The sequence below is a fragment of the Ursus americanus genome, chromosome 15 (assembly GCF_024610735.1).
Source record: "Ursus americanus isolate L20-20 chromosome 15, mUrsAme1.1.p, whole genome shotgun sequence".
Lineage (NCBI taxonomy): Eukaryota > Metazoa > Chordata > Mammalia > Carnivora > Ursidae > Ursus > Ursus americanus.
This window is the reverse complement of record NC_142141.1, coordinates 5,797,551-5,821,262: the sequence shown is the minus strand read 5'-3', so window position 1 is coordinate 5,821,262 and position 23,712 is coordinate 5,797,551. Positions and strand designations below refer to the sequence as shown.

Here is a 23,712-nt window from a genome sequence, read left to right as displayed (position 1 = left end):
GAAACGATGTTTTGGGCTCTTCCCTAGACCTTTTTCCATACACTGAAGTACTTTCTGAAATCGAGATCACATTGTACACATAACTTGTCTTTTTCACTTACATTATATGGTGAGCATTTCCCATTCATTAAAAATTCTTTGAAAAAGCCATTTTTAGAAGACCCTTAATAGTCCACTGAAGGCCATGGATCCTTTATCTAATCACACCTCCATGAGAAACATCAAGGTTATTTTCAACAGCGTTTTAATTACCGCACTGCTAAATACCCAAATATATCAATCTTCCGGGAAAAGTGTTTTAAATCACAGGGGGTGCACCCGGGGCTAGTCCATTTAGAGGATGTTTCTGGATGTGTGATCGTGCCAGAACACCTGAGTCCTATCATTGTGAGGTGCTTATCATGGCTAGCAATGGTGATAGGGACGACGGTAAAGATAACACTAATGGGTAACTACCCAGCATTTTCACATGCTCGGCTCTGCTCTAAACCCTTTACGTGAAACAACCCACCGTAGGTACTCTTCTTACTCTCATTTTTATAGATGAAGAAACTGAGGCACTGAGAAGTTAAGATGCTTACTCCAGGTCACACGGCTGGTAACCAGCAGAGCTGGTCAAACCCATGCCACCTGTCTTCCAAACCCAAAGTTGGAAACTTCTACCCAGAAGTCTTTGTCTTTCTCTCTCTCTCTCTCTCTTCTTCTTCTTTTTTTTTTTTTTTGTGCCACAGACCCCTTTGACAATCTCACGAAACCTATGGGCCACTTCTCGGAATGATTTAAAATAAAATAAAGAATGCAGGATTCCAAATGAAACATCATACTGAATTCTAATAAAAATGTTTCAAAAAACAAAATGGTGACTATATGTACCCTTCTATTAACGTAATAATGAAATCTAGCAGTAGGTTGAAACACCACAATTCTGAACTAGTAATTGATCTACTTACTACTAGCAGATGATAAATGATCTTTGGGATCCATGCAACAGCTGTAAGGTGATATGAAAATAGAGGGGAATTTCTTTTTTTTTTTTTTAATTTTTTTTTAAAGATTTTATTTATTTATTTGACAGAGAGAGACAGCCAGCGAGAGAGGGAACACAAGCAGGGGGAGTGGGAGAGGAAGAAGCAGGCTCCCAGTGGAGGAGCCTGATGTGGGGCTCGATCCCAGAACGCCGGGATCACGCCCTGAGCCGAAGGCAGACGCTTAATGACTGCACCATCCAGGCGCCCCTTTAATTTTTTATTTAAATTCAATTTAGGTAACATATAGTGTATTATTAGTTTCAGAGGCAGAGTTCAGTGATTCATCAGTTGCATATAACACCCAGTGCTCATTATATCAAGTGCCCTCCTTAATGACCATTGCCCACTCCTCTCCCCTCCGGCAACAGAGGGAAATTTCTACGGGTGACGGAGTCCCCGGTACCACTAATATCACTGAGGGGTGTTGCCTTCATTCACAGTGGAAGGCATTGCTAAATTAGGGTCAGAGGTTGATGAAAATAAAGATGAACTTTTCCCCTTCCAAGTTCAGGACCCTCTGAATTCTACCCGCATTGAGAACTCCTCTGCTAGTCAGCCTTCCCCCTCCGGAGCACACCTCTCTGTCCCAGTGAGGAAGGGGCCGCCCAGGCCTCAGACCCCTTCCTGGTCCCACAGCCCCACGCCAGGCCCCATCACCGTCCTAAAGCTGTGATGATGTGTTCCAAAGAGATGGTGACCTCCATGGGGACAAAGGCTGCCTGGCTATCTTAGCCTCTCTCCGGCTTGGGGCCAGGCTTGGCCCAGGGCAGACAATAAACCCACATCTGTGCAACGGACTGCCGGCCAAGGGTGGCCCGAAGCCAAAGGCTGCTGATTCACACCTTGGCTGAGGAGGAGGAAATGGTGACGCCACTGCGTGGGTTTCTAGCTTTCTTTGCCAATGCAGTGGGCAGGGGGTCCATGCAATTCTGCTTAATTAAGCAGACCAGAAAATATTATCCTTATGTGCTTTAAGGCAATGTTTCCCTTCATCTCTGGGGAGAGAAATGACTATACCCTTATAGTCAATGATAGGCACCGAGCTGAATGCGATCCTGGGCAAACTATCCCACCTTCCCAAGCCTCAGTTTCCACATTTGTGAAATGGGCTAATAACAGTACCCACATAGCAGACATCAATTGTTTCCACCTGTCCCTTCCTCCAGGAACAGTACCCTGAATCTCCTCCAATGACTCTCTCTCCCGCTACTTGCAATTCAGGGGGACTATCTATCCCAATATCTGGCCCTTGCCTGGCCAAAGGATGGTCAGGTGATCTGGCTGGGCCAGTCGGACTCTCTCTTCCTGGAACTGGACTCTTGAGTGGCCAAAGGACTGAGGGATGGAGCAGCTGCCTGCCTCTGGTGATGCTCTGATGTCCCCTGGCAGCTCCTCCTCCCGGGGTGGCTCCAGCTGGCCAGGTCCTCCCCCCACCCCCTTCTGCCAGAGCCATCTTGCCATACATTCCCTACAGCCTAAGTTAGCCAGCTTCGTGTCTATTACTTGCATCTCCCAGAGGTGCTGAGTGGATTCAGTGATATAAAGCATGAAAAGCCTTGAGCACGTAAGAAGACTCAGATACGTAACACCCATTCCGTAATAAGGATAAAAAATTATTATTAAGGCTTGAGAACAAAGCAAGTCTGGACTTATTTAATCCTTCCCAAACTTCGGAATTCCTACTGGCGCTCACAGTCCCTTCTAGTATTTCCCTCCCGGCCCTCCCGCCCGACTTCATCTTCGTGGTCTACCGACAGCCCTCCTGTGGACAGGTGCTCTCTCCCTGCAGCCTCCCACGTTCTTGTCTCTGCTCTGCCCCCTCCCTTCTCCTGTGGAAGGCCTTTCTACCCATCCAGCCCACGGGAGGGCCCCTGGGTATCAGCTCCCCAACTATTCCACTTACTTCCTCCTGGACCCCTCTGGGCCCAAGCCCTGGCCCTGGCCCGTGTGTACTAGGGCTGTGCCCTTCTTGAGGGCGGGGCTCGTACCTTCTATTCTTTTGTGGCTGTTGGCCCACTCAGGAGCCCCTGGGTCCTTCCGGCCCCCACCTGTCAGGCTTCATCTCCATCACTCAAATCTCTCCTGCTTCTTTCAAACGCACCACATACCCGGGTTTCCGCTTCTTTGCCTTCCTGTTCTTTGCCTGAAATCCCTTCCCTTTCTCCACTTGCAGCATCCCTCCCTGGCTTTGTGATCAGCCTCGGGTCACCTCCTCCATGCTGCTCTGTCCATGCTCAACTTCCCCAGAACCCAAGTGCACGGGCTTCCGCTTATCCCCCTAAGTTCCAGACCAGCTCGGAAACACCCTGTCTGCCTGTCTCTCTCAGGACACTGGCCTCGCTGAAGTCTGAATTCCTGGTCTGTGTGTCTGTAGATCGTCCCTGCACTTCCAAGTGCCTGGCCCCTGGAGGGATTTATATTTGCTCAGTGAATTCTCAACAAACACTGTCACTATTATGAAGTCCAAAGCCTTCTTAGTTTTTTTTTTTTTTTTGAAAGTGGTGGTTTTTGTAGAATTGCCAAAGTACAGGGTGCCTGGTAAGATCCGAATTTCAAATAAACAATGAATAATTTTGTAGTCGAAGTATGTTCCAAATATCACGTGTGTATCTGAAATTCCAATTTCACTGGGCATCCTATTAAATTTGGTAAATCTGGCAACCCTAAGCCCTGGGACGGCCTGAAACAGGCCTGCAGAAGCAGGGGGTGGAGCTCTGCCCACCTGCACACAAGAGATGCGCCACTAGGTCCCTTTCCCTTCACCTCCCGAAGAAGGCCCTGGGCTCACGGCCCGCCTGCAGGTTTGCATCGGAGCCAGCAAGTACGGGAGGAAAACACCCCAGAGTTTGGAGAAGGGGGCGGAGGAACGAAGGACACGTGACAAAGGCTGGACCAGAGGAGTGAGCCCCACTAACCCCTGCCCACAGGGCCCCACTGTGAGACACAGCTTCCTGAGCCCTATTACATCAGCCAGTCCCCATGTCACAGCAGGGGGCAGTGAGGCCTGCTCCACCCAGCGTCCGGCTAACCCTGCTGACAAGGGCTGTGGGGAAGGGACCACAGGGCCCCAGTTTCTGGGCATTACCCCAGGCCGGGAAGCTCCAAGCACAACTGTCCCAGCAGCACTGTCCTCAGGCATTCTGCACAAAGGCTCCTTTAATTTGCAAAGCCACCAAAGCCACTCGCTTCCCAGAGGAGAAGGCTCAGGGCCAACAGCGAGTGAATGACAGAATCAGACTAGAACTCGGTCTCTGAGTGCGGAAGCCACACTCACAACCCTCCAGCCACATGGCCTTCTTACTAAGCCTCATCTTCTCTCCTATGGCCAGCGATGGGTGCCCACGACTCACTGCCTGCACCCACCAGGCTGACAGGCTACTCGGCCAGTGGCTCTCCTGCTTGCAGCCGCAGTGACCCACAGCTGGCCTTCATCTCCAAGGGGAAGGAGAAAACTGAGTCATGCAAAGCAAGACTGTTCCCCCTAGCACAGCCCGTTCTCCCAGGGAGAAAGCATGCCCCATTTGCAGTCAGGAAATGAGTATCCTAGATATTCAGAAGTACCATGAATGGTGCGGTCCCCTAGTACTTTTCTGGCAGTGTGACAGCCAACTGGACACCATGCTGACCCCCGGGCACCTGCGGGTGGGCTAACAGTGAATCCAGAACACCCAGGGAGCAGGGTGAGGGGCATAGCTCTAATCTGGACGACCTTCTCGTGCCCTATGACCTCGGCGCAGAGCACAGAACTCAGGCCTGCCGTTCTTTCCAACCCTCCTCAGCTGCGGGCGTTGGGGGAGGAGAATCTGGACCCGCTGAGCAAGCAGCATTTGAACTCGGAAAAGCATCTGCTCGGGCCTTCCCTCGAGGTATTTTAAACTCATTTCTTTCCACTCCGTGGGCTCTCGCACTGGAAAGCCACATGCAGAGACCTCCCCCTCTGCAGCGGGAGTGGGGGAAGAGGCTCGGAGGCCAACGCCTACCTCGGGAGGACAGGCTCTCTGAGGAGCTGGAGAATCCCACTGCTTCGGGACAGGATGGGGCAGCAGGATGTGGGAACCTGGCTGGAGCCACCCGCAGCTTGGCACGGCTTCTTTTTGAAAATGAGCATTTGCTGTTTTTTTTATTTTCACTAAAAACAGGAATATGTGTTCACTGCAGAACATTTGGAAAACAGAAAAGCGCAGACGAGCAAAAAAAAAAAAGTGACATATTTTATCAGCTATATTTCTGTGCTTACACAGACACATATTTTCATCCTTCATTTGTAATCAGGTGGGAATCAGCCCTAGCGTGTTGTTTTGCAAGCAGCTTTTACTATTTAATATTCCCATGACGGAAGACAGAATACATTTTTACCATCTTGATGGTATCCTCGCATGTGGATATAGTACATTTTATTTATCTTGTTCTCCACTGATGGGCGTTTAAGTGGTTACAGACTTCTTACTATCATAAACGTTACTATGTTTGTACGTTCCTAATATAGCTCAGAACGATGGAGCCCTGACTATATGCTGGGCCCATTTAATCCCCCCATCAGTCCTAGGACATTGGAACTGTTACTATGCCCATTTTATAGAGGTGCAGAGAGGATACGTCATTTCTCTGACGTCATACTACTGGTAGGTGGCAGAGCAGGGATTTGAACCCAGATTGTCTGGTGTACTTTCTGTGCTCACCAGAAGCATGGAGGGACACAGATTCAAAGTCTGAACTAAAGTGGCGTGTAAGTAATCTGAAGATACGATAGCTCCATCCGCCTTGATCTTGGGCCAACTGCAGAGGCCCCGAGTGTAAGGAGCAAGCTGGGATCTCCTTGCATCCAGGGGCCAGAGGGATCAGGGTGGTGCAATGCACCTGATGAGGCCCAATGTTTTTCAACCAGAAGAAAGCAACAGCCGTTAAAAACCACCACCAACAACATACTTGAGGGGCCTTAATGCCTACCTAATGCACTACTCTCCGAGACACGGCCAGGACGCATGACAAGCGCCCACCTCCAGGGTGGGTTGGAAGGCTCAGTCTTGCTGAGGGCCTATGCCGGCAGCTGCAGGGTGTCCAGTCTGGGGCTGGCACCCCATATACGCCTCTTGAATGAAAGAGCATGGAGAACACGTAGCGTGGCCTCGCAGCAGCAGGCAGGAAGAGACGCAGATTTGGGTCCCGGCTATTATGGTTGTCAATATTATTTTTCATGACTACTACCATTGATTAAGTGCCTTTTATACATGATGCGTCAGGCTGAATATTGTGCAACACAAGCTATTCTTCACAATCACCCTATACTTGTAGATAAGTCCTATTACACCCTCCTGCCCTCATTTTATAAACCTGCGGGTAGCTCGTCTACAAGGTCACCCAGCCCAAAAGTGCTTCAGAAGGACTCAAAGCCAGTTGTTTTCATCATGAAAGAAACGTGCTAGTAGCTGGCATTTACCCCTCTGGCAGAAGGCACGGAGTATAGATCGAGTGTATACATTACCCACAAAGCACACAACAATGACTTCCTCTTAGGAGGAAGACACTGTGCTCATTCCACAGATGCAGAAACTAAGGCTGGCGGTTGCGTCAGCCAAGGCCATGTTTTTTTTTTTTTTTTTTTTAAAGATTTTATTTATTTATTTATTCAACAGAGATAGAGACAGCCAGCGAGAGAGGGAATACAAGCAGGGGGAGTGGGAGAGGAAGAAGCAGGCTCATAGCGGAAGAGCCTGATGTGGGGCTCGATCCCGGATCACCGGGATCACGCCCTGAGCCGAAGGCAGACGCTTAACCGCTGTGCCACCCAGGCGCCCCAGCCAAGGCCATGTTTATCTCCAACACCCAAGTTTGCTGCCCTGCCCTGCATGTGTCTGCAAAAGAAGGGGTGCCACGTAACTGGTGGCTGGACACAGAATGCAGCTAATTTGGGCGGCAGGCTCACACCTTGTTCCAGACCACTGAGCTCGCCAGCCAGAGGCCTCCTATAGACTGAGACCAGAATGCTAGTAATACCTAATTAGGGTGTGATCTACCCTGCAAAACTCAACAGCTCAGAACAGTGACCCCCAGGCTCTTAGAACCTGGCAAATGGAGAAGGGAGGTTTCAAGGCTGGTGGCATTGGATCTGCCACCCCATCACTCCAGGGGCGCAATCAACCCAAAGCTTCCTGGGGCGAGAATGATGACGGCTGGCAGCTGCCTGTGCTGCATCCCTCCAGGCTGAGGGAGCAGTGAGATGAGGGAAGGGTCAGGAGGGGGTAACCGGGGTCCAGAAGGTAGGTGACACACCCGAGGTCACCTGGCATAGGGGTGGGATCATAGTGCTACCACCTGGCCCACACCACATATCCATCCGGCACCCTCCCCATGCTGCCACTCCTTGCTGTGTGATCTCAGGTACACGCCTTCCCCTCTCTGAGCCTCTAGTCTCAAGGGGAGAGTGGGAATGCTAAGGTAACTACTAGAAAGATTAGAATCCTGCCTGTGTAAAGAAATCGTACCAATTACTAGAAGACAAATAATTCAATATACTGAGAAAGGGGCAAAAGCTACAACAGGTAATTCACAGAAGAGGAAATGTCAATGGCTGATGGAGGTAGGAAAAGATGCTCAACCAGCGAGCGAGCAGGGAGAGGCGAACGCCACTGCACGATCCTGTTCTGCACTCAGTGGACTGGCTCCAACTACAAAATCCGACCATTCGCGGTGTTGGCAAGGACACACAGCAAAGGGAGGCACAGACACTGCTCCAGGAGAGAGAAATGTAAAAGGTGACAATGCACGAGCCTCTAGACCCAGCGACCCCACCTCAGGTACACGTGCAGGAAGCAGCTGCGCAGACCTGAACTGCTGGGACACCCCAGAAGTTCCCAACACGGGCTAGAAGAAAGAGTGGTCATTCCAATGGAGTATTAAACAGCAGTTAAAATGACCCGGGACACATGTATCAGCACAGATCTCAAAAGGGCAATGTTTTTATATAGTTTTAAAACATTCAATAAAAGATTTGGGGCAGTGTTAAAGAGGTAAAAACACTGAAAGGTGCATAGGGCTGGGGCAGGAAGGGGCCTGATTGCAGACAAGTCCCAGGGATTTTTTGGGGGGTGATGCAAATGTTATAAAACTGGATTGTAGTGGTGGTCACGCAGCTTTATAAATTCACTAAAACAATCAGCAAACCACACACTTAAAATGAGTGAATTTTATGGCTTGTAAATTATTCCTCAATAAAGCTGTGAGAGGAAGAAAATCCTAATAGATCTAATAGTCTATTTTTTAAAAAAAGATTTTATTTATTTATTTGAGAGAGAGAGAGCATGAGCAGGGGGAACGAGCAGAGGGAGAGGGAGAAGCAGACTCTCCGCTGAGCAAGGAGCCTGATGCGGGGCTCGATCCCAGGACCCCGGGATCATGACCTGAGCCGAAGGCAGATGCTTAACTGACTGAGCCACCCAGGCGCCCCTCTAATAGTCTATTTTTAAAAAGTACATGGGGATGACAAACACCAAATGCAGGACACCAGTTCATTTTGGGGAGGGGGAGAGTTAGGGAGGGTACATAGGGGTTTTGCATCTGCTATGTTTCTTAAAAACCAAAAATAATGATCTGAAACATAGCCAAATACGAAGCTGTGACAGAGCTGCATGGTGGAGAGTTATTTCATTTTATGCATTTGTATATTTGAAATAGTGTTGTGATGACTAATTAAACAGAGCCTAATCCAGTGCCTGGCCCACAACAACTGACTGAATTTCAGCGATCACGATGACTGCTGTTATAACTGCTACCACCACCATCTTGCTCCTCTTAACATCTAAAGATCTCAAGACAGAGCAAGCCAGCATCTCTTGGCTCCTGCAGACAGGGACTCTCTTCTGAACCCAAGGTTTCTGTATATCCCATTTCACTGCAGGAAAGGGGGTGATCCTGTAAACCCTCCAGGGAGCACTTCCTCCTCCCCTCAAGCCAGAAGATGACCCAGCCAGGGAGGGTCTCCCCAGGGCATCACCTTTGAAAGAAAGCCCCTTTCCATTCATTCTGAAAGCCCTGCGCTCTGGGGAAGGAAAGGTGCTAGCACAGAAGGGGGGCAGCTCCCTGAACCTTCAATCTCCCTGCTTCTGACAGAGGGGGGCAGCTCCAGGGGAGCCTCTCTAAATCACAATATCGTTGATATCATCCATAATAATCCCTGCCCAACTGTTGGGATCTCAAAGGTCCTGGGAGCTTCTGCCCCTGCATTCTCCAGACCTGGCCTGTGGCTCTGGCCCCGGGTCCACTGATGATTGCCTGTGCCCAGAAGTGAAGGAGGGTGGGGCTGGGCATGGAGAGGATGCTGCCCTGATCACGGAGATGTCATTTCAGGTGGAACAGGTGACCCAGCCCTAAGCTCAGGCGCAGTTCTCCATGACATCCACAGTACCTGTGACCTGTTCCTTCTAAGGCAACTGAGTGATGAAGAGGTGGTGGCCAAGGTAGCTGCAAATGGGGAGAGGGGTGGTGGAAAATGAGGGGGCATGGCTAACAGAATTCTCCGTAACTGATTTGTATATTCTGACACAGTGGTTGAGGCAGGGGGTGGGGGGTAGGGCGGTGTGGTTTTAAACTCCTGGGGGACATGTCTGGGGATATTTTGGGTTGTCACAATTTGGGAGGGGGACGCTACTGGCACCTAGTGGGTAGAAGCCAGAGATGTTGCTAAACATACTACAATACTCAGGACCAGCCCCCCCCCCCCCAACAAAGAAGGATCTGGCTCAAATTGTCAAGGGTGTTGAGGTTGAGAAATTCTGCCCCAGAGGGAAGGAACAGCATTTACAACTTGCAGATTATAGAAGATGGAGTTCAGAGAGATAAATCGACCAGCCTAAGGTCACACAGCAGGAAATGGCAAAGCTCAGGATTGTCCAACTCCCCTTGCCATGCTTTCTCTTCAGGGTGGCTGGGTCAGGTTCAGAGAGGAGGATATACCAAATGGGATGAAAGTCTAGGCCCATACCAATAGCAGCCTCTGTGCCCATTTCTTCCAGAGTGATGGGGTGGACATGTCTTGAGAACAGGAGAGGGAGGTGCCGGTAGTTCCTGGTGGGTTCAGGTCCCCTGCCATCATGGCACTCCATCTGTCCTGTTCCTACGGATGCCTCAGGCTTCAGTTTAACCCATCGCCCCTCTTCATCTGATGAACCCAAAAGCCTGGATACAAGGGAGGAGGCCCTCCTGAGTCACAACAGTGACTAAACCCACATGCAGAAAAACAAGTTTTTGGTGAAATCCCTCCACACATGACTTTGGCACATTCCCAATCAGAGTGACATGGACACCATGGAGCAGGGAGGCAGGCTCTAACAGCTACAGCATGACAGCCCTGGTGTCACGTGGTCCCTCCCCCTAGGAAGTGGGCACCATCATCCCCCAGGTACAGATGAGAAAACTGAGTCTCAGACAGGCTACACAGCCACTAAGTGGAGGCCAAAATTTGAACCCAAATCTGTATTTTAACTCGTCTCCAAGGGGCCCTAAAAAGTGATGGAAAGCTAAGCAGGATGCCCCCTAAAAGCTGCAGAAGCTTCAGAAAGCTGGCGGGGATGGATCTGACTAAGCAGAGAAGGAAAAGCCACAGGGGGATCGCAAATGAAGGCAGGCCTCCCGGTCCTTAAGGGGACGGTGCTTAAGGAAACTCTGAAACTATGGGATCTAGGAAGTGGTGGGTTCTAGGTGGAACACCACTTTTTGGGGTCCCACAGACTTGGACTGACATCTTGGCTCTGCCCGTGTCTGTGACCTCAGGCCTAGGACCTCACTTTTCTGAGCCTTAGTCTCCTCATCTGTCAAATGGGCTCAAGAACCTCTGCCTCATATGCATGTGCTGGGAGCGGACAGGAGAGGGCGAGTGGATGGTGACACCCCGTTAGTGTGGCTGCATTTATTCTCGTTCTGCCAGCTCACGGATTGGGTGGGAGGATGGGGTGGGAGCATGGAGAATTTTAGACTTCCTCTGGTTGCCATGTTGGTGAACACTGTCTTCATACCAAAAAGGCAACTCAGTTACACACTCAACAAGCTCAAACAAGAAATCAAGATTTGGCAGCATTTGAAACAAGTGAACAAAAAGGAAAAAAAAAAAAGGACAATTCAGCTCCGCTCTGGAATCAAAGGAAACTTCACTCTAAAGATGTCACAGGTCCAGGAAATAGCTTCCCACCGCCTGGCTAAGGGCTGAATAACTGGCTGCCCGGCCAATAACAATACGGACTCACACAGCACACCCTTTCTCGTGGAGAGTGCAGAGTGGATTCCGGCTATCTCCTTTCAGGATTTTACAGGCTATTCACGGAGGTCATGTAGATCTGCTTTATAAGAAAGAGCCTCTTAGGAAAATAGACCCAGAGAAGACTTGCAGGGAGGCCAAGGAGCTGAGTTTAGCCAGCCAACGCCCTTTGCTATTCATTGTTCTACACTTCTTTGTTAGGATTTTTTCCCTCCCTCTTGCTCTTTTTTCCTTCCTGGTTAACTTCTCTGCAGCTAGGCGCTGCCACTGCCCCCTTCTCACCACCAGAGACACCACAGCCCCCTTCCCTCCAGTAAGAAGGCCTCCCCAAGGCCTTACCTGGGCCCAACCTCCCACAGACCCATTACCCCTCCACCCAAAACCTCTGAGGTGGTCCCAGGGCCCCTTGAGCCCAGATTCAGGTCCTAGACTGCTGCAGAATCCATTCCCCATCTGGGGGTCACCGCCTGCCCTGGCACACCTTCCAGAGGCAGGGAAGGCCTGAATGCAGCTCCATGTTCTAGAACCTGCAGCTTCTTTGAGCCTCAGCCTTCCCATCTGCAAAATGACGCTATCGGCCCATTTTCTCAAGTCCTCACCAGCTCTAAACAAGATTCTCATTTTACAGAGGGAGGTACCAGGAGAAAACTTTCCTACATTTTTAAACAGAAGTTATTGGAGAAAGAGGGCAGGGACTTTTTTTTTTTTTTAACCTTTTCACGGTGCAGGCACTGAAAGGATCCATTCTCAGAGACGGCTCCGGCCGGATCCTCCAAAAGGACGGAGCCAAACCTGGCGATCCCTAGAGGGGCTACCTGTGGCTAGGCACTGAGGGTCTGGGTGCCTCCGGACAAGGAGGAACAGGGCAGGCGCCAGAGAACAGGAGCTTCTCTCTCTGTCTCTTTTCCCCCTCCCCCTCTTTCTGTCTCTCTGTCCCTTACACTGGCTGGGGCCAGACTTTTCCACAGATGGACAGGAGGAGTGGGGGGGGGGAGACAAGGGGGAGACGGAAAGGAGGAGAGGAGCTGCAGAGGGGCGAGCAGGGGGGCGAGGCGGGAGGACGGGAAAGAGGGGAGGAGAACCGGGCAAAAGAGAGGAGGGGGAGGGGGAGGAGCTGGGAGAGACCCGGGCACGCAGCAGCAGGGCAGAGGGGGGAGAGAAGGGGAGGGTGGGGAGAGAGCAGACGGTTCGGAAGTTTTCAGAGCCTGGGGGCTCTCGGTCGCCCCCGGCGGGGCACGGACTCGAGGGGGCGTGGGGGCCGCGCGGCACTCACATAATGCTTGTTGGGCACCCGCCGCTTCTGCACGTCCAGCACCTTCACCTCCACGATGCTGCGCCGTGGCGGCATGGCCGTCCTCCGCGGGACCAAGCGCCGGTGCGGGGGACGCGGGTGCGGGGGGCGCGCTGCCACGGGCGGAAAGCGGCGTGCCGAGCTCTATCCGGAGCCCCGGCAGATCACGGGCCGAGCACGAGCCGCCGCCGCCGCCGCCCTTCGCTCCGCGCGCCCTCGGGCCCGGCCCGCCGCCGTCCCCCGCCCCTGGCCCGCCCCCCGGCCCGCCCCCCGCGCCACCGCCCCGCCCCCCTTAAAGGGCCCGGCCCCGTTCCCGCCCCCGGCGCGCGGACCCGGCTAGCCCACGTCCGGCCTCCGCCGCGCCTTTGTCCCGGCGCCCTGCGCCGGCGTCCAGGGGAGGGGACGGGCGCGCATCCGCCGGCCAGTCACTGACTGACCGGTCAATTCATTCCCGCACTCGCTCGGCGCAGGAGCCGCGGTCCAGCGCGGGATCTGAGGGCCAGGCTCCCGGGTTCAAATTCCGACTCTGCCGCTATCTATCCCGTGGCCTTGGGCGAGTTGCTTACCGTCTCTGGGCTCAGTTCCTTCATCTGTAAAATGGGCCTGCTACGACCGCCTGCCAACCAGGGCTGTCTTCCTCATGGGAAGATGCATGTGAAGCCATTGGCAATGTCTGGCCACGGTATAAAGTATTGGCAATTTTAAACCCAGACCCAAGCCTTGGGGATTCAGGGAGTAGTGAGAGGCCAGCAGCTTGTTTTCCTAGGTGTACACTCTGAGAGATGAGGAGAGAGGGAGATAAAAGTCGCAACAAATGCAAGTACAGTATAATTGCAACAATAGTAGCAGAGCGGCGTACTAGGGTGGTGGAGATGAGTGTAGGGCAGATGCGTGCTTGGAACAGAGGCCACTGATTCCCAAATGTGGAGCACTTCCTCCATGCCAGGTGCAGTGCCTTCTGCTTTTCTGAAATGCTCCTCTTGAATGCTCAAGACAACTCTGGGAGGAAAAGGCAGTTGGCCCATACTACAGAGGGGTGACTGAGAGCAGACGCCAGACTCCCAGAACTGGTAGAAAGAACCCATCGCTGTCTGGCTCTAGGCATATTTCACAAGCTAAGGTGCTGGGGCTGTTTCACACTTCTTCATCTAGTGCCTCCTAGCCCTGGCTTGGCTCAGAGTCATTTTCAGGTGGTGGGCGAACAAACGTCTGAATGAACGTACACATCAGCGCATGGATGGGAGCCTGGCCAATGTCGTCCCGCTAGGAAGCAGGGGCTCTTCCCAACAAACTGCATTGCTCCGGTCTAGGCCTGAAAGAGCCCCGTGCTCCTTCCCACCCCGGATCCAAGGTCAGCCTTCAAAATACAGTCCCAGTCATCCAGGGGACGATGCTTCCCAGCGTCCCGGGCCAGGATCCTGGATAGATGCACTTGGACCCACCCCTCCATTTGCCCCTCCAACTTCCTTGCCAGGTTTTACCACCCTGCTCTGGCCTCAAAGGATGGCCTGTATGGATTTCACAAATGGGCTCCCTGTACTCAGCTTCTTGTTGGGCTTGGCCAGTGGGAGGCCCTGGCAGGAGACTGAGGGCACAAGAAGAGAGAGGTCTAGGTATAATTTCCTGAGTTCTCTCCCTGCGGGGTTGTGCTTATCAAAGGTGGCCTTCCACACACCTTCTCCCTCAGGGTTCCCGGAACCACTTTTTTCCATTAAGGGTGTTAACAGTTTCACTGTTGAAAGTCTTGGGTACTGCACCATGCCCTCTGGGTTCCCCAAGCCCTGCCCACACCTTTGTAAGTGGGCTCTTCAGTAAACTTCTCTGGTGACCGTGTTTGAGGGAGACATCTGTCTCATGCCAGGACCCTCACTAATAGCATTTCTGCAAGGCACATTCTTTTGAAGCGCAATCGCCAGTCAAGTGACTTGGAAATGTCCAGTATGTGGAAGGCCTGGCTTTTCTGTTCTTTTTACCTCATCCTCTGAATGAGCCAAGCCTTCCTAATAAGGCAGAACCACAGAAGGCAGACGCCAGAGGAAATCTGTGAATCAGCCAGCTTCCTCGGTTTTCCCAGAAGGGCAATGCGACCTGGCCGCGTTGTACACGAAGCGGCAAAGTTGGGTCCTCAGCCCTGCTGGGCTCACCTCCTCTGCTGTGGCAGGCGTGGCCGGAAGTCAGACTTTCCTCTCACCTGCCCGTAGCAGAAGATGCAGTACTTCCCCCTATCTTCTGATGTGTAAGATGGGAAAGGAATAGCCACTGGCCTCATTGGCTTGTTCTGGAGTCTAAATGAGATAATACGTGTAGAGTACATGTATTTTCGTTGTTTTGCTATTAGCTGATCTGAGACAGCTAAACATCTCCCTTTAAGTGCATCCAAATCTCAAACCTAATTTTAATACTAACCCTGCCATGAACTACATCCACTCTTTCCCAACCCTGATCCTCTTTTTAGCCCCTGATTTTGTGTCCAGTCTCAGCTCCCACCAGTTGCCTCTGTTCTTCCCACATCCCCAAAATAGAAATGACTTGTTATCTCCGGAAGGAAATATATTCTGCTTTATCCTATCCGTATATCCTAGGGTAAGCGATTCATTTCCCCACCCTGTCTGCCAGTAACCTCTTATTCAGCCTTCAAAGCCCAGCTTGAATGTCACTTCCTCCAGGAAGACTTCCATCCTAGATATATAATTGCCCCCCCCCGCCCAGCTGTCACCATGCCTTGTCAAAGCTATTATTACCTTCTTATAGATCTGATTCCTTTGCCAGACTCTGAGCCCCCAAGGAGCTGGAATGAGTCTTATTTGTCTCAAGTCCCCCAGCATCTGGCACAGACTAGCATTGAGAGGCCCTGAGGAAATGCCTATGGGATGAATGAATCCATCTCCATCTCCTTAATTCTAACCTAAGTTCTCTCCAGGGCTGGGCTTGCTTTTGTCCCTACCCATTCCCCAGGGACCTCTTCACACCAAGCTTCACTGTGTCCACACTCCTGGGAACACTGGCATTTTCCCTGATCGGGGTGTGAAGAGAACAGGGCAGAGAAAAAGGTAAATTTGCTGCGTTAGCTGACTTCATTCTTCTGAATTTCTGTTCTAGAAGTGCATTTTGCAAGCTCGAGAGCTGCAGACCATAGAAAATCAATGCTGAAGCCGACAGACCGCAGAATTCCATATGGCAGGTTTATCTGGGAGGGGGGCTACACATTCCAGGGGCATTGAGTCTATCAGCCTGGATTAGGTTCTGGTCTTTTTGTGATTTTTGATGTCTGCCTGACTGTCAGGCTGTACTTCTCCCAAATCCTAAGTCCCCAGGATGGACAGCCAGACCCAGGGAGCTGAGGTCCTGCACATTTTCTTCCTCTCTTCATCAACTGTCTGAGATGCAATCAGGTCTCTTTCCAGAACAAAGGCAGGGGACTTTGAAAAGATTCTTCCCTCCAAGACTGTGGTCTGATTGACTGGCACAGCAAGATGCTCGCGATGAACACAGCTGAACCTATAAATGGTCAGTGGCCGGGCACGTGTGGTCCTGTGAAATAGATCATGGGCTTAAGGAAGTGGGCCTTAGAGCAAAGTTCCAGGTACCCAGGCTTCAGGGTAGAGCTTTGGGGGTGGGGAGAAGCTTGAGTAAAGTTACATTTCAGGGGCTGGAAGAAGGAAAGCACAGCTTCCTTCCATCTTCTCCCTTTGCCTCGCTGCCATAATTATCTTCCTCCTAAAAGGAAGCTCTTCCCATAATCTTCCCCTGCGCAGAAACCCTCACTGGCTCCCACTGCTCATCGATGTTCATGTGCTAGAGGTTGGCATTCAAGGCCTCCGCGATCTGGATCCTTAAATGCTGCTTTCAGCCCTACCTGCTTTGTGTTTATAAATTGTGCCTATATCTGTCTTTTCCCCACTTTGTGAAGGAATGTGTGTGTCTGATCACCTACCAGGTGCTACGTATAGCGCCAGACATTCCACATCCATTTCTCTAGCTAATTTGCCCAAGAAACCTGCAGTGAGTATTATTTTTCCCATTTTCAAGTGAGAAAAGCAAAGCTCAGAGAAGTTGCCCGGCCTCATAGCACAGAAAAGTGATGAAGCAGGCATCTGAACTCAGACCCACTTAATATCCTTATAAAAGAGATTCCAGAGAGCTCCCCCACCCCTTCTGCCATGTGAGGACACAGTGAGAAGGCAGCTGTTTTGTGAACTAGGAAGTGGGCTTTTACCACACTCCAAATCAGCACGTTGGCTTGGAATTCCAGGCTCCCGGAACTGTGAGAAATAACTTTCTGTTGTTTATAAGTCAGCCAGTCTACGATATTGTTATTGTAGCCCAAATGGACTGACACTGCCAAAGTCATTCTCTGTCTCCAGCTAGATGGGTCTTTAGAAAAGGCAGGTTCATGGGGCGCCTGGGTGGCTTAGTCATTAGGCATCTGCCTTCGGCTCAGGGTGTGATCCCGGCGTTCCAGGATCGAGCCCCACGTCAGGCTCCTTCGCTGGGAGCCTGCTTCTTCCTCTCCCACTCCCCCTGCTTGTGTTCCCTCTCTCACTGGCTGTCTCTCTCTCTGTCGAATAAATAAATAAAATCTTAAAAAAAAAAAAAAGAAAAGGCAAGTTCAATAATATCTATAAAGGCCAAGGCCTCATCATAGTCAGGCCCCCGCAGGGTCTGGCTTCTGCTGTCCTCTGGGCCCCATTTCACCCCCTCCCCCTGACACACTCCCCTCAAGCCGCTCTGGCCTTCTCTCCATTCCTAGAATATCCACCACGGAGCACACGCTGTTCCCTCCTCCTGGAAGGCTTTCCCCTCAACTGGCCCATTCCTGTCCTTCAGGCCTCAGTTTAAATGTCATCTCTTCGGAGACCGTCCCTAAAGTAGCCCCCTCCTCTCTCTCCCACGTGCATTTCCTTCACGGCACTGGCGGCTGCTGCGTGCTCTTATTGGTCTCTCAACAGAGCGTCAGCTTCATGAGGTCAGTTCGGTCCATCTCAGTCGTTCTCTGCAACGCCAGCACAGTGCTCATGAGCTCGTGGTAAGTAAATAGCTGTTGAATGAATGGATGGCTTTCCTCTCCACGAGAAAAGCAGGGCCTCTTTTTCCCCACAGTGTCTGGACCTCTGGCAACTGCTCAGCAAATGTTTGTTGAGAGAATGGACGGATGAACAAATGGATGTGTGAATGTGTGAGCAATCACGTTGATCGTAGAAAGGGTTTGGGCTACATTTCAGGTTAATGGGCACCTATGCCGGAGACCTCTGAGGGGACCAAGCCTGGTGACTCTCGTCTTGTTCACAGAGCCTAGAGAAACTTGCAGAAAGATATTAAAACGTAGAGGTCACCTGTCCTTGAAAAGCGTCCCCAAATCAGACTGGGTGCGTTTCCTCATTCAGCCACAGGGTGGCAGCCAGCTTGTCACTGCTGCCAGGGCACCCCCTCCCCCACACTCTGGCCCCAGGTGCAAAAATTACTGTTTGATCATCCCCAGTGCTTCCCACACCCCACATTGCCAGGTGAGTCTAACTGCTTGGTTACCCTATAAGTTTCTGGAATTGAATATGAGGTTATAGTTCAGCCTTGCCTTTTCAGATGAGGTGTGTCAGAGCATGATCCCGAAGTGCAGGTAGACCAGGGAGCCTAGTTATGCATTCACTAGTATTTATTTACCGCTTGTATACAAGTATTTATCACTTGCATACACAGTACTTATTGGATTCCTAATATGTGCCCGGCATTGCCTGAAGTGCTTAGGATACCTCATTGAACTAAACAGGAAAAGATCCTTTTTCTTGTAACACTCACATTCTCGCAATAAACATAAGAAATAGGGAAATTGTATAGCACGTTAGAAGGTAAAAAGTGTTAGGAGGAAAATAAAAGTAATGCAGGCTAGTGGGGACTCGGAGGCTGAGGGTCAGGAGAGCAGGAAGCAATTTTCAATAGGGTGGAACAGGTAAGCTTCATTGAGGAGGTGACTTTGAGAACAGACTTGAAGGTGAGGCAGTGAGCCATGCCTGTGCCTGGGGGAAGAACCTTCCAGTAGGAGGGAACAGCCAGTGCAAAGGCAGGAGCATGACTGGCATGTCTAGGAACAGAATGGAAGTTAGTGTGCTTGGAAGGAAGCAGGGAAAGGGAAGAGAAGCAGGACACATGGGGTCAAAGAGGTAATAGGGTACTGACTTCCAGAGGGCCTTGTAGGGACCATGGAATGCTGGCTTTGACCCTGAGGGGCAGTGCGATCTGATGTATGTATCTGATGGCTCCGTCTGCTAGAATGAGAATAGATTCTAGCTCTCCGGGACACATGCTTGGATCGCAGTCTTCCACCCCCTATTCAGAGAGGGTTATGAGACTTGCTTGGGCATTGAAATGTGAACAGAAGCATAGTGTATCACTTCCAGGCAGAAGGGCCAATAGGCAAATTCACCCGTACTCTGTGCCTGGCAATGCTCCAGACGGCGGCTGCTCTGCCAGCCTGGCTCCCGGAGAGATTATGATGATGCTACGGTCTGAAGGTGACCCCCACCCCCCACATTCATAGGCTGAAAACCAGCCCCCAAGGTGATGATATTAGGAACGGGGGCCTTTGGGAAGCAGAGCTTTCATGAATGGGGTTAGTGCCCTTGCGGAAGAGGCCCGAGAGAGCTCCCTTGTCCCTTCCACCATGTGAAGACACAATGAGAAGACTCCAACCATGTTGGCACGCTGATCTCAGACCTCTCAGCCTCCAGAACTGTGAGAAATAAATTTCTGTTGTTTATAAGCCACCCTATCTATTGTGTTTTGTTATAGTAGCCAAATGGGCCAAGACAGACGAGCAGAGCCCTTCTCCAGGTCTGTGCTGAATGTGAGTGTGGAGCAAAACCATTGCTGGTTAAGTGGCTGGGCTTTTTGGTTTATTTGTTACTGCAGCATAACTTGGTCTATCCTGACTGCTGCTAGAAGCAAGGAGTGATGGGGAAGACCCGCTAGGAGGTTACTGGAATCATCCAGATGAGATGATGGCAGCTCAGACCGGAATATTGGCAGTGGAGTTGCTGAGGATGGTGGATTCTGGATACGGTGAATTTTATCCTGTTGGGTGCTGGATATTTTTATATTCATATAAACACCGTTATTTGGAAATAGTTTGATTCTTTCTGATCTTTATGAGCTGCATTTAATCTAGGGTTAATTTTTCTCCACGACTGAGGCAAGATCCTTCTTAGGTACCTAAATGATCCTGAGGGCATTTAGAAATGGGTGGGAACCTCATTGTGGAGTTTGCTGCTCTTGCTGTTCGAGAAAGTCACTCTCCCTACCCCTGTGTGAGCTCTGTGTACCTTTTCCTCTATTTTTAAAGGTGGTTCTTTGCCTGAGCTTGAGTAGTTTCCTCATGTGCATATGCTGATAAATTATCATCTGAATACTCAAAGGGGACCCTCTAGATCTCTGGAATTTTCTCTAAGAATCTTTCTTCTAATACTTTGTCCTGTAAACTCTAGCGGCCTTGGCTTCCCTACACTCCCAGCTTCTCTGAAACTCAGGGAGGCTCCCAAGTTTTCTCTGTCAGCTGTGGTTGGGGCATCATAGGGCTCCCCTTAATTGTTTCCTCCCTCTCTGGAGTCACTGTCTTTGTTGTTGATGTCCAATATCTCAACTGCCATGGCGTCATACATCTTATCCCACTTTTTAGTTATTGCAGATGGGAGGGTAAATCTGGTCTCTGTTAGTTCATCTTGACCAGAAGCCCTGTATTGCATTTTGATACTGAAACCATGCAAAGGATTGCCCATCATTCATGAAACAATGCTACTGAAGGCAAGAGAAATTGCCTGATCTCTTCACATGGTTGAAATCAATTTCAAAGCAATGAGAGGCTCATGTGACCTCTTGGCAGCCTAATTTTCTCCTTTTGGTAAGACATCAAATAATGCTGTCTGTAGTAACTAATGGCATTTTGGAGTTGATAAAATATAACATTTCATGGTCCGTGTCTGAGGATTGCAACACCTGGAATCCTATGGGTCTATTTCTGTGGTCTTTTGTTTCTGCTGTTTCTAGTTTATTTTTGTCTTGTCTCCTCATGTCTTCAATTTTTTTCCCCTAGACATTTTATTTGAGAAAGTATTTGTAGAAATAGTTTGAGGCCTAACATGATATTAGCTTCCTTCATAAACGATTTTGGGGTTCCAGGCTTAGTCCTGCCAAGTCAGCCTGCAGTCAATCCATGGCTGGCTTCCTTCTGATTCATGCTTATTCCTAGAAGGGAGCCTACAGAGTCCCAGCCCAAAGTAGGGACTTTATGAAGGTCCCTACCTCTGGCAGGGATTCTAAGCTGTGCCCAGCTAGCACCTTGAACCTGACAAAAGGGCAATTGGTCACATTGGCAAATACCTCCAGAATAAGACTGGCCCTGAGTTCTTTGGTCACCAATCTGGGTTCCTGGCCCAGGACACATATATTATTATATCTTTGATGTTTTTTGAGAGATTTAAAAATATGTCCAGCTTAAAAAAACTTACAGTACTATTAACCTACCATTAATATCACATTTGTATTTTTCTTAATTTGCTTATTTACACAAGTATTATATTGCACTTACCTTGGGCCAGGCACTTCTAAGCACTCTCTATAACAACTCAATCCTTACAGCAGGACTATGGGATAGATACTATTTTTGTTCCCATATTGCAGACAAAGAAATTGAAGTACAGAGAGATTCAATGATTTGTTCAAGGTCTCACAGCTGATGAGGGGCAGACCCAGAATTTGAACTGAAGCCATCTGTCTGCAGAGTTCCTGTGATCATGTCCATGGCTGCATGTGAATTTGTGGCCACAATGGTGGGCCAGTCTTCTGCTGGCTGCCCTGAAAAGGTCATGTTTAAGCGGAGAACTGATGGATAAGTAGGACTCACCGATCCGAGGATTGGGTGGCAGACCACAGGTCCAGAGACGGAACATTCAAGGAATGGTGGGAAGGCGTTTGAGATGCTTTCCCTCCCTTCTCCCAGAAGGATGACTCCTCAGTTGGGCCTGTGGGATCAAGCAACCAGTCACCCGAAGCTCTGGCCACTTGGTGACACATCTTTGAACGGCTCCCCTCCTGTCCCTCCCTCCTACTCCCTCAATCTCAGTCTCCAGCCAAGTGCCTCCTTGGCCTCAAGGTCCACTTTCCTAGGACCCCAGGCTGGACAAAGGCGTCCACTCTGGAGCTGTGAGGCGGCCTCTCCTGCTGGGGCACTCATCGGCAGATCACGTGAAATTGCAGAAAAGGGTCAGACAGACCTCCCGAAAGAAGCAGGGATGGGAGTGGACACAGAGTCCTGGCTTCCTCTCAAGCCTGGGTTCAGAGTCTTCTGGAGGCCTGACTTATCTCTGTCCTGTACTTGATCAAGACACCCAGTGTTCCCTTAGTCCCCCTTTGTACTTAATCCAATGTAGTAGGTATGAAACTGAGGCCACAGATGTAGGTATCCAAGAGAGAACTGATTTCTTAATTTCCTTAAATCGACTAATTGTTGACAGTCTCTCACCTGGGGGGTTGTTGGGGAAATTAATCTCAGCCACTCTCGAGGCAACCCCTCCCCTAGGCTCTAACAGGGCAGCTTCTTTCCAGCCATCGTATCCAGCCATTTTTGTGAATCTGCCCATAGCTCTAGCCCACATGGTCCTTTCATGTCCCCTGCTCAGCACGTCCACACTCTGCTAGGGGTGCCGGAACTCTGGGGGCGCTTAGAGGACGCTGCAGGCCGGGGTCCAGCCTCTCTTGTCATCCCCAGGTTCTCTGCAGAACACCCATCCCTCCTCAAGGTGCAGCTCGAGAGGGGACAGATCTCTTCTACAGACCCTCTCACTCCTCCCAAGCCTGGAGAGGAGGGCTCTTTTTGTCCTGGGGGAAATCCCTTGGTGATGCCCACCAGCCAGAGAGCCCAGGCACATACCTGTGGGCAAACAGAGCTGGATGTATCACCTGGTACATCGAGCGGGACACACACCATGGGGAGCTGTGGCATCTGGGTAAGACAGGTTAGGGGGGCTTATTAGAGACCTGGGGTCTGTGTTAGGGGCTGTGGGGATTTGTTCTGGATTGGGTGCCATCAGAAAGTGGAGTAATTAGGTGATTGGGTAATCCTTTGTGCCCGGGAGGCAATAGTCGCTCAGGTGAGGTGGGAGGGGATGTTTGCTCATTTAAAGGATTGCTTGAGAGTCTGTTTTTATCTCTGCTTGGGTGTGACTAAGAAGTGGCCCTTTTGGTTCCATTCCATCACCATACAGAACATCCTCATCTGACACTGGCGTCCTGGGAGGCTGTGTGTGTTCAGGGTGGACCAGCACAGCCTGGCTGGGAGCAGGGGACCATCAGAACCACTTCTTTCTTTTTCATCCTCTTCTTCAAGCCTGTTCTCATTAGGGAAACTCTGTTCTTCCTTGGGTTTGGGAAGGAAAACGCCTTGTCCCAAATCTCCTAAGAGACAAGGAACCCGGAGCCTCCTACTTGCTTGAATTGGAGAGAGGAAGCATGTCTATAGGGAGGAAGTAGGAATTCATTGTAGACATGTGTTTCTGGCCTCATGAGCTTGAGGTTTCTACTGAGTCTAACCAGGGTCCTGATGTCAGGAAGGGGACTTGTGCTTTAGAGAACTAAAGTTCAGAGAAGGAAAATGTGGGGTCTAGGGTATATAGCCAGCAAGGCGTAGTAAACCTGGATTCTAAAAAGTAGTTATTTAGTTGTGGACAGGTTTTTATGTTGAGAAAGAGGTACAGTTTGCATTGATGATATGAGTCCTGGGCCTTGATGTGCTGGAAAACATTGCAGCAAAAGAGATAAAGCAGAATAGAAAGAAATAGAAAGAAACCCAGAACAGGAGGGTGTGTTACAACACCCATCTCCATCTTTGATAGATCAAATAGACAAAAGATATATACGGACACAGAGCAGCGATTCTTGACCTTTTAGGAGAATCTAATGAGCTCAATGAACGCTTGCTTCAGAAAAACGTGCTTCCGCAGGTATGCCAGTATTTTTCACATAACTTGGGGGCTCTTTACGTCCCCTAGGAGCTCCATGAGTCCCTGATAGGGGAGACTTCAATCATAAACCAGCCTGAGTTTAGCAATCAGACTTCAATTTGAATATCAGCTCCATGCTTCTCATTGTGTGACCTTAAACAC

At 50.4% G+C, this 23,712-nt stretch overlaps 1 protein-coding gene across 2 annotated transcripts in view; it reads right to left on the bottom strand.

Annotated features, from left to right (window-relative positions):
* The window catches only part of SH3PXD2B (SH3 and PX domains 2B), a 100,989-nt gene extending 88,208 nt beyond the window's left edge, over window positions 1-12,781 (bottom strand). For both annotated transcript variants that reach the window (XM_087867808.1, XM_045792113.2), the window contains exon 1: window positions 12,548-12,781. In XM_087867808.1, the coding sequence (XP_087723934.1) occupies window positions 12,548-12,622 (75 nt within the window). In that variant the 5' untranslated portion in view covers window positions 12,623-12,781. The remainder of the gene's footprint in view (window positions 1-12,547) is intronic.
* Window positions 12,782-23,712: the final 10,931 nt, after the last annotated feature.